This window comes from Protobothrops mucrosquamatus, unplaced genomic scaffold, assembly GCF_001527695.2.
Source record: "Protobothrops mucrosquamatus isolate PMUCROS unplaced genomic scaffold, P.Mucros_1.0 scaffold336, whole genome shotgun sequence".
Taxonomy (NCBI): domain Eukaryota; kingdom Metazoa; phylum Chordata; class Lepidosauria; order Squamata; family Viperidae; genus Protobothrops; species Protobothrops mucrosquamatus.
The window spans coordinates 790244-800942 of record NW_015386674.1 but is presented as its reverse complement, the minus strand read 5'-3'; the positions used below and the strand labels follow the sequence as shown (position 1 = coordinate 800942).

General features: G+C 38.4%; 1 protein-coding gene across 1 annotated transcript in view; it reads left to right on the top strand.

Annotated features, from left to right (window-relative positions):
• Positions 1-10699, top strand: part of CACNA1A (calcium voltage-gated channel subunit alpha1 A) — a 181525-nt gene that overhangs the window by 37104 nt on the left and 133722 nt on the right. The window contains exons 11-15 of the mRNA XM_029284026.1: positions 1602-1714; positions 2395-2526; positions 3592-3664; positions 6973-7090; positions 7643-7710. Coding sequence (XP_029139859.1) covers positions 1602-1714; positions 2395-2526; positions 3592-3664; positions 6973-7090; positions 7643-7710 — 504 coding nt within the window. The remainder of the gene's footprint in view (positions 1-1601; positions 1715-2394; positions 2527-3591; positions 3665-6972; positions 7091-7642; positions 7711-10699) is intronic.

The following is a 10699-nucleotide window of genomic DNA, read 5'->3' as shown; positions in this document are numbered from 1 at the left end:
AAAAAACAGATTAGCTGCATAAAGTCCCCAAACCCAATATGAAGGTACTGTGGTGCTCCAGCAATATTCCAGCAAAAAGGCAAGGGAGTGCTATGGAATAAAGAAGCTGCCATTGGTGGTAGCTGTTGCCAGTGAAAAAGCTTCTTGTTCCGACAGTGAAACTACAGAACGGCATTCTCCAGCATGATTGGATGGAGAATTCACCAATGGGTTATCTTAACCTTCCTGCTCCAATCGTGACTAAGTCTGAGTCTATAAATATCAGCACTGCGCCATGTGCTCCCCAGTTTTTGAGACTAGGCGATATACAGATCTTAGTCCGACGCGAAAGTGTTCTGTTATTGGACCCAGGTTTCCAGACCTAGGGTGGGGGGTGAATTCTCCATCATCATGCTGAGAATAGGCGTTCAGGTAAGACAACGCCCTTTCTCAACAGTTGAGAAAGTGTAATCAAATGTCACCAAAATGAGATGGAATTTATCAATTTAAGGACTGTTTAATTCCAGGAACCTCTAAAATGGCTTAGGAGAGGACTTTCCTCCTGCTTTTGAAACAGCACTGCATCTCTGTCTCCATCATTTCATTTTTAAGCAACTAAAATAATTTTCTTGTGCTTTCACTGTGGGAACAAGATGCAAAAACAGACATTTTCTTATTATGTATTTCTGTTCCCCCATCATGCTTGTGGATCCCAAAGGGTCTCCCTGAGTGGGCAGTAATCCCCTTAGGGATTCTGCCTGCATTACACATGAAGAGCTGGCCCATTGTCCACTTTTTCCTATGGATGCTAAGTTGCTCCAAGCAATAAATTGTCATAGTTAAGTTTTCTTTGTTGCTTCATGGGTTTTAGGAATTGTTTATAATCCAATATAGTCAGGAGAGTTGGATAGTTCCTCCTTAAAAAGGCAATACATGTTGCCTACACACTCCAGAACAGTGCATAGTATTTTATGCAACAGCTTCAATAAAAAAATTACCATATTTCAGTTTAATCACCCATAAATTTATGTCTGTAAGCAATTCATTCATTCATTTACAATTCATTGTAAATAATACCAGCTCTTCAATCCACAGAGCGCTGAGGCCTTGGATAACTTATCATAACAATAAGAAAGCATAAAACTAGCCTCTTAACAATTAGATGGCTCAGAAAAACTATTTGCATTGTCCAGCCATATAGTTCAAAAGAATATGAATAGAAACCTCCTTTAAAAGCTTAATTAAAGTTAAGGAATGCTTTTGGTGAAAACAAAGGCAGAAAGTCAGTGTAAATAAATCACCATTTTCTAGGGTATAACTATATTTTAGAAAATCACAGCAGGGTTCCTTTATCTTCAAATGTTTTTTCCAAAGTATAAGAAGTTATCTTATTTTATATCGGTCTGCTTGGCCCTCTAACCCAATACTAACAACTGTGACTGGCAATACTATACAACTTAATTGGAGTTCCCAGGGACTGGTCTCAGCTTGTGGTCTCTCATTGAATTATGATCTCTGGCTGTTTTTGTTTTCATACTTATGTCCAATTATACCTCAGCATATCTTGTATAGCTACATAATGCAAGTCCCAGAACTTGTTGACTTGCCTTGATTTTTGGCAGGTTATCATTGGGAGCATCTTTGAGGTCATTTGGGCTGCAATAAAGCCTGGCACCTCCTTTGGGATAAGCGTCTTACGAGCTCTCAGGTTACTGCGTATTTTCAAAGTCACAAAGTAAGTGGGCTTTCAGTCAATACTTCAGAAATGCATATAGTGAGTTAGTCTGTGAGTGTGTTTTTTTAAAAATGTAGAGTTAAAGCAAGGATGTCAACATAGGCTAGAGTTTATAACAGCTTTATCAAATGAAAATAATTTGAGAATTAATATTCAATTAGCATGTTTTGCAAGAGAAAAGACTTCATTTGGAGGATCAATTGTTAGACTAGACTAAAAGAGGGAAACCTAGGATCAAATCTGCATAAATGCTCTTGAATCAATATCCATCTTCCTGTCAAGGTGCCACTGAGACAGATCTTAAGACAATGTTTCTCTCTCAGCTTTTGGCAGGATATTGTGAAGATGTAATAATATAAGAAAATCTTACACTACAAATATCTTTGAGCTAATAGAAAGAATAAAGCTATAGTAAATGTATAGTTTGCCAACACTTAAAACAAGATGAGCTGATAATTTATTAGAAAAGAAATGTAACTTTCTTTAAAAAAAAAACCTATGAAATGAGTTGATTAAACATATTAGGAAATATGCCAAGAAAATACTTTATTATTCAGTGGATTATCAGTATTGTCTGCATTAGCTTAAATTGCAGGCCCAAAAGGGCTTTCCATTTTTTGGGGTGTGACTCTGATTAATATACATAGTTCATATGTGGATTTTTTTTTTTTTTTGGGCAGGTACTGGGCTTCCCTACGAAACCTAGTGGTATCTCTGCTGAACTCCATGAAGTCCATCATCAGCCTTCTTTTCCTCCTTTTCCTCTTCATAGTCGTTTTTGCCCTTTTGGGAATGCAACTCTTTGGGGGCCAGTGAGTAATGGGAAATTGTGGTGAGGTGGGGACCTTCCCTAATATATTCTTTGTGTGAATATCTGAGCCAGGTTCGAATGTCACAGTATGTTTTGCTGACCCATAAGTTTATAAGTTTATCAGAGGGAAAACAATGACTGTGCTAATGAACAGCCTTTTCTCTTCCATTTGTCCTAGTTTGTGCTGATATCATGAATTGTTGACTGCTTCCCATGAAGTCTAAACCAAAAATCTTAATTACGTATTCTGCTTTCTAAGTACTATTCCAAACACAATATTCTCTTATCATATGTCTCAGGAACTGATTTAATAAAGATGGGAGCTGAGCCCATAAAGGGAGAGATGGGACCACAAAGACATAAGGCTTTTTATATCCCAATGATCTATCATTACTCCAATTAAGTATCTTTACGCACTGGAAGTACCTTAGTGTGAGCAAAAGGTTTTCTAAAGTAGAGGAAAGTGGTATTTTTGCAAACATAAGATAGCTAGGATCTTGGCCTGCTTCCTAAAATTCTTGTGCTCAGGAATTTTTATGCTGCAGACATTGCATGCAAAAACAATGAATGCTTGTTTATCTCAATTTTTCTTCCCCCTCCCAAGTGCTTAAACCCATACTTACTATCCATGCCTATAATGATATTTCAATTAGACTTGGAAATAATCGCTTTCCTTTTTTCGCCCCTTCCCCACACAGTCATGCAGTACATGCAGACGAATGCATAGAATGTGGAATACATTTGACTATAGTGGCATCCTCTCAAACAAACAACATGGTACCCAAAGGAGAAAATCCTGCAAGCACTTTTCCTCCTCCCTAGTAGTAAAAGCGCAAAAATACATTCATTTGCACCCTGTTATAATATCCCAAATCAGCTGCTTGAGAATGTTGCCTGATTCCATCTTATGATAGCCTGGGCTTTCCTATGCTCCATCTCCATACATCAATTTGCGCTGGAGGATGGAATCAGGTATAGGCCTGAGTGGTCTAGGAACAGAAGAATAAAAATAATGTAATATCTGTGTTTACAATTTGTTTTTATCAAATTAATTCCCCCTGTAAAGGTTCAATTTTGATGATGGAACCCCGCCAACCAATTTTGACACTTTTCCAGCAGCAATAATGACGGTATTTCAGGTAAGAAGGGGGATGGGAAAGCTGTTTTCTCTGACTTTTGGGGGGTTTTTTTGGTTTGGTACAAATCTTATAGATGAGCCAAATATACTCCATAGAAGTTCAGATAGCAGTTTTTCATTTCCTTTTCTTGTAGTTTCCATAGATTCTCCCCTGATTTAAATGAGATAGAGATATGGTTGCAAAAGGACAACTAGAAAGATTATTCAAAAAAATTGGCAGCTAAATTTTGGAATGACTGCTGCTTTGGGGAGGAGACCAGCAGCAGCAGCTGGTGCAATGTTTTATTATTGTACCTTGCTTTTTATGTTTTGCATTGTAGTTGCATACTGTAACTAAAATAACCCCATAGAACTCGGCTAACCATTCTGAAAGAAATAGTGTGTATTGTCACTTCAGTCTGTTTTGATTATCTTTTAAGTTTTTAATAGATAGATATGGAAATCAGTACTGTACACGGTACACATGGGGTAATATATCACACACATTTACTGTATGTCAGAAAAATCTGTTTTAAATTTGAGCTTTATTATGATATAAACATCATTCTTTAGCCATTTCGTTTACCATCTTAACTTCCAGGGAGAACCGCAGGCAAGGATGGGCATGCCTTTGTATGCCCATGTAAGACTCTGCTTTATGAGTTGCATTGGTTGCTAGTTTGCTTCCAGGTGCAATTCTAGGTGTTGGTTGCTACTTGATAAAGTCCTACAGGAGGTTTAGTTACATAAGGGACTGCCTGTCTTCCATATTGTTTTGGAATGTAGCCCAGGTTCCCAGGAGGGAGGGTGTGCATTCCAGAGGAGCAAAAGACAGTGAAGTTTAGACAGCTCCTCCCTAGTAGTTCTCAGAGTACCTATTTCATAGCGGAAGTTGTTGTTGTTGTTGTTAGTTGCGAAGTCGTGTCTGACCCATCGCGACCCCATGGACAATGTTCCTCCAGGTCTTCCTGTCCTCTACCATCTTCTGGAGTCCATTTAAGTTCACTCCTACTGCTTCAGTGACTCCATCCAGCCACCTCATTCTCTGTCGTCCCCTTCTTCTATTGCAGTAGTCTGCTATAATTTGGCAAGTTTTCTTTCTATAAGTGGGGAACAATAAAGAGACTACTTGGAGAACCTCAATGTATCTTTCTTGGGTTTTGGCTTCTGATTCATATCATCTGCCCAACCAATTTGATCCTACATGGTTTGGCATGTTCTGGGGTCCTTAAGTTAAACAATACCATGTTTCTGGATTACAGAAGTACTCTGTAGCAGTACCCCCCCCCTTTTTTTGGCATGAGGTCGCCACTGAGATTCAAATGGCTTCTATCCTATTAGTGTTTCAAAATGTCTTGAAGAATTGGCTCTTCACCCAGGATTTTCGCTAGTGTGATTGAAATGCCTTTTTCCTTTTTTTTTCTTTGTTCTTATCTGGGTTATTTCTACCATCCTTACTCTTTTTTGTTTGTGTTGTTTTCTTGTTTTAGATATTTTTTTAAAAATTTGTAAACCGTCCAGGAGGAAGGAGCTAGCATATAAATTTGTAAATTGTCCGCTGGGAAGGAGCTAGCATATAAATTTAATAAATTATTATTAAATGTTCTTTATTATATTTATTTTAGTTTGCATCACTTGAGTTATATACTTTATGGCTGGATTGATTTAATTTCCTTAAGGCTGTAGAAAAAAGCATGCTATACAGTAATAAAAAAAAGGAGACATACAATGACATCAAGCTCTAATTCCCACTCAGAATCTGTTTAGGATTGGGACACATTCTAAATATTGTAACAGATAAGGAATTGGCATTATAACAAAGGAACTTGAAAGGCATTTGGTAGTAACATTCAAAAATATAGTGACTAGGCTAAAATAAATATAATATGATTTATAGGATCTCTATGCTATCCCAATCATAGAACTTGCATATATTACATAAAGCATAACATTACAAATCATAGAAGAATAAAAAAGAAAAAAAACACCTAGCTGCTAACTTTGTCAATTACCACCTCAATTTTTTTACATTGGAGTCAAAAGTTTGAGGCAGCCACAGAGAAGGCAAGTTTCCCAGGGACTTAAAATAAGCAGCATGTATTCACAGCTCAGACGTGCAGGACATATATTATCATTTGTTAATATTAGTTATTCAGTTTTAATGCAGTGTGATTCCAACCAACTCTGGGCAGCTCACCAAAATAAAAACAACATAAAAACAAATTACAATAAAATACACTGGAATGAATTACCAAAAATAACTACAAAATAATTACAAAAAGGCAATCCAGACTATGTACAAAAACATCACAAACAGGGGATTCCCATCCACCTGATTCCAAGGTCTGGGAGAATAGGCAGAGGCTACTTAGAGCAGGTGAGCCCACAGATATTCAGAATCTGTACTGCGTAGGGCTGTATTGGTGATGACACTTTGAGTTATATCCAGAAGTAGGATAGCAACCAAAGGAGAGGTTAGTTTCCCTCTCATCAGCTGGTCTGTTTGAACTGTCGGAAGTATTCTTCAAAGGCAACCAGAAGTAGAGTGCATAGTAATAGCCAGGTATATGGTGATGAGGGCATAGTGGCGGTAGCTGAGGAGAAGCCTCCCAAAACCTGGTGCACTAATCAAGGCAAATGTTTTCCTTGCCATGATCTCTACGTTGTTCCAATAGGAGCCAGGAGTCCATGGGAATCTGTGGATCATGGACCCGCTCCTTCAAGGGCCAGAGCCAAAGCTGGAGCTTCTATAAGAAGCCAAATTATTTGTGAAGAATCAGACCCTGTTTTTTGCAGATTTGCAACTTGAACCTCTTTCAACCTAACCAGTTTCTTGCAAGTTCCAGAATCTAAGGCAGGATGGCTACAGCACCTTCTATTCAGTTCAGGTATATCAGAATACTGATGATATCTTATCACTATCAGCAGATGACCTTTTCCAGACGTTTCACATAACTGTTAAATAAGAGGGTGAGAAATGTGAGAAAACTAAATAGCCAGGATTTTGAAGTATTTTCCCCCATCACCCTTGACTGGAACTGCCTACTTAGGCTTTTGCTTGATGCCTAGGTTATAGCAAAGATTCAGAAAATCCAGTTATTGGAACTCTGTAACTTTGTCTTAAACCTTCCTCTGAAAGGGAAGACTAGAGATAGGTGGAAATTGTCTAGTATTACCAAATACAATAGTACATTTAAATTCTGACCTTCTTTGCATGTAATATCATGATGTCGATTGAATTCCCCAGTTGATTAATAGTAAATCCACTTTGCAATTTTATAAATACTAAGAAATTTGACTGGGGTTGGAGTAATCAATTGACTTTTTCAGATTCTGACTGGTGAAGACTGGAATGAAGTGATGTATCATGGTATCCAATCTCAGGGCGGTGTTGATAAAGGAATGATGTTCTCAATCTATTTCATAGTCCTGACCTTGTTTGGTAACTGTATCCTTTTACAAAGAAATATATTATTATCTTATTTTAGAGATTAGATTGTGAATTATGCATGGAACGCACTGACCGGTGATTGCTACAGTACAAAGTAGGTAATTCTTCTGTCTTGAGAATGTGTTGCACAACTAGAGAAATATTCCTTCTTCAAATCAGTGAGAGAATGCTGCTCCTTTTTAAGTAGTACAACTAAAGGAATGCAGCTTCTTTTTAAACATATCATCAATGCTCAAGATTCAAAGATAGGAGTTCAGCTAGTTATTCATTTCATTTAATTTGTGAAAAAGAAAGGCCATCACAAGCAGTCAAGCACTCTTACTAAAACCTGACTTCTAAGTCATTCAGAGCACTCTTTGAGAGCTTTATGGGGGAAAAAATCTGACAGTTAAATAACTATTCCTTTTGAGTAATTAAATTCAATGAACTCTGGGCAATCTTTGGAGGAAAGGCCTACAAGCAAACTGAAGGTATTGAATTTATTTTCTAAAATAAACTTAAATTAGATCATGAACAGTTTCTAATATTACCTTAACTCTCAATATTTAGACACTTTGCTCAATGTGTTCTTGGCTATTGCTGTGGATAATTTGGCCAATGCACAAGAGCTCACCAAGGTAAAGTTGCTTCTCTAGCAACGGACAAGAGATTGTGGAATGCTTATTTACTACATGTGATTACTGAAGTGGAGGAAAGAATCATTACTCCATCCACTGAACAGCTATAAATCAGTGATTTTCCAGTCAAAGCTAGCATTGTCGTGTTGGATGATGACACCAAGTAGTACATATACGTCTATGTCCAATCAAATTTAATCTCTATCTGATTGTTCTCCATAAATCAAATGTATATTTTCTAGATGCATGGAATTGTAGGGCTGCTGAATTGACATCCACACTCTTCAAGAGACACATGGATTTTGCAATCCAATATTAATTGCTGCTGCCCAAAAGTTGGTAATTTTTTTCAGAGCCTGGGCACCATCATTTGATATCAAATAATGGCACCTTCCCACCTTTGTTATCATTCAAGACCCACAAGATCTTACAAAGTCTCATGTAAGAATGCTGAAACCTTGTGAGATTTCATGCAAAATTTCGGCATACTCTCATTCTGTCATGCGAGATTGCTCAAACCTTCCAAGTTTTAATGATCTCATGGGTATCTGCTTTTTTTTTAAAATGTAATTTTAATTTAAAGATTACATTGTGAAAGATGACCTAGAATGTGGGATCTTTTATTGCTAAGCATAAATTACATGATACAAATGAGCAAACCTTTGTGCTTGGTGATTCTGTTTCATGAAGTTCTAAGTTCTCACTTTCAGTTTAGCTTCACACTAGTGAAGGTTTAGCTCTTGTCTGAATATGCTGCTCTGAAAAAATATCTAAAGCTATACATGAGTTCCTTCCATCCTTTTAGCCCAAAAATAGGTCAACACAATGTAAGCTTTACTGTGCCTCAGCCACGAGGCTGGGAAGCTGTGCTGTTCTTACAAATTTAATGTGGGACAATTTCAAGGCAGCAATTACTGGAGAAGAAGAGGAAAAAAAAACCCTTTAACAGCAAACAATATCTGGCTGCCTCCACAGCAGGCTAGCAGTGAAATGCAAGTGATGTCATGAGGAGATATTCCTGAAAAATAATCAGCAAGCCATTTTTGTGCTGCAGTAAGCAGGACATGAAGACAAATTCAAACTTTACACTTAAGCTTTACATTTGTTAATGCCAGAAAGGTTTTGTGCTTCTGAGCCTCTCTCTTTTATAAATACTTCGATCTGTTCTTATTCTGCATCGGTCCTACTATTTCTATAGCATATACTGGTGATCATAGGAGAAATACAGTCACTTCATTGAATTAGGGGACTGGAAGCTAAAGCATATAAGGAAAGGCTGCTGGAATTGGGTATGTAGAGAAGGACAAGGGGGGACATGATAGCAGTATTCCAATATCTCAGGGGCTACCACAGAGAAGAGGGAGTCAAGCTACTCTCCAAAGCGCCTGAAGGCAGGACAAGAAGCAACGGATGGAAACTAATCAAGGAGAGAAGCAACCTAGAACTAAGGAGAAACTTCCTGACAGTTAGAACAATTAACCAGTGGAACAACCTGCCTCCAGAAGCAGTGAATGCTCCAACACTGGAAGTTTTTAAGAAGAGACTGGACAGCCATTTGTCTGAAATGGTATANAGGAAAGGCTGCTGGAATTGGGTATGTCTAGTTTAATGAAGAGAAGGACGAGGGGGGACATGATAGCAGTGTTCCAATATCTCAGGGGCTGCCACAAAGAAGAGGGAGTCAAGCTATTTTCCAAAGCGCCTGAAGGCAGGACAAGAAGCAACGGATGGAAACTAATCAAGGAGAGAAGCAACCTAGAACTAAGGAGAAAATTCCTGACAGTTAGAACAATTAACCAGTGGAACAACTTGCCTCCAGAAGCAGTGAATGCTCCAACACTGGAGGTTTTTAAGAAAAAACTGGACAGCCATTTGTCTGAAATGGTATAGGGTTTCCTGCCTGAGCAGGGGGTTGGACTAGATGACCACCAAGGTCCCTTCCAACTTTATTATTATTACTATTATTACTATTATTACTATTATTACTATTATTACTATTATTACTATTATTACTATTATTATTATTATTATTATTATTATTATTATTATCATCTTCACATTTGATCTATTCCCTCTCCAAGAGCAATTACTTTAGAACATCCAAACAAGGTTGACTTGTCTGCTGAGTGACTGGCTCATTATGAATCAGGGTTTAATTGGTTTTTATTCATATGCTATTTTATCTGGAAGCTTAAGGCTTCCACGACTGGAGAGGGAGGAGATAGCAGGGGCATTGTACAATCAGAAATACAGAATAACAGAGTTGGAAGGGACCTTGGAGGTCTTCTAGTCCAACCCCCTGCTCAGGCATGAGACCCTAGACCACTTCAGATAAATAGACCAGCCAGGCCCCGATTCTACCAAGGATGTGGAAAGCAGCACTCAGAAGGACATAGGTTGCCAACACCTCCTTCAAGGAAGGAGTGATTGCAGTCCCCCTGGAAACTGGAGGCCAACGGATGGGAGCCCCCTTCCCTTCCCTGCCACCCACAGAGCCAAGGAGCCACAGTGCCCCTCGAATCAAATCCCTCTTCCTTGTATAGGAATGGGGCTTGGTTCTGAAGTTTTGTCCATTAGTGTTGCAGTTGCTCCTGCTTGGAAGTTGTGTTGGACACTTCATAACAGCCACTGTATCAGCCATCAAAGCATTCCCCATGCAATCAGAGCATTGCTCGCAACAGTTGAGTAGACTAGACAGATTTATTGTATGCATCCTTTAGCTATTAATAAAGAAAGGCAGAAATTGATTCTAGCCCCACTATGTTATTGGCTAGATAAGAAAAAAGAAAAAAAAAACAGATTAGCTGCATAAAGTCCCCAAACCCAATATGAAGGTACTGTGGTGCTCCAGCAATATTCCAGCAAAAAGGCAAGGGAGTGCTATGGAATAAAGAAGCTGCCATTGGTGGTAGCTGTTGCCAGTGAAAAAGCTTCTTGTTCCGACAGTGAAACTACAGAACGGCATTCTCCAGCATGATTGGATGGAGAA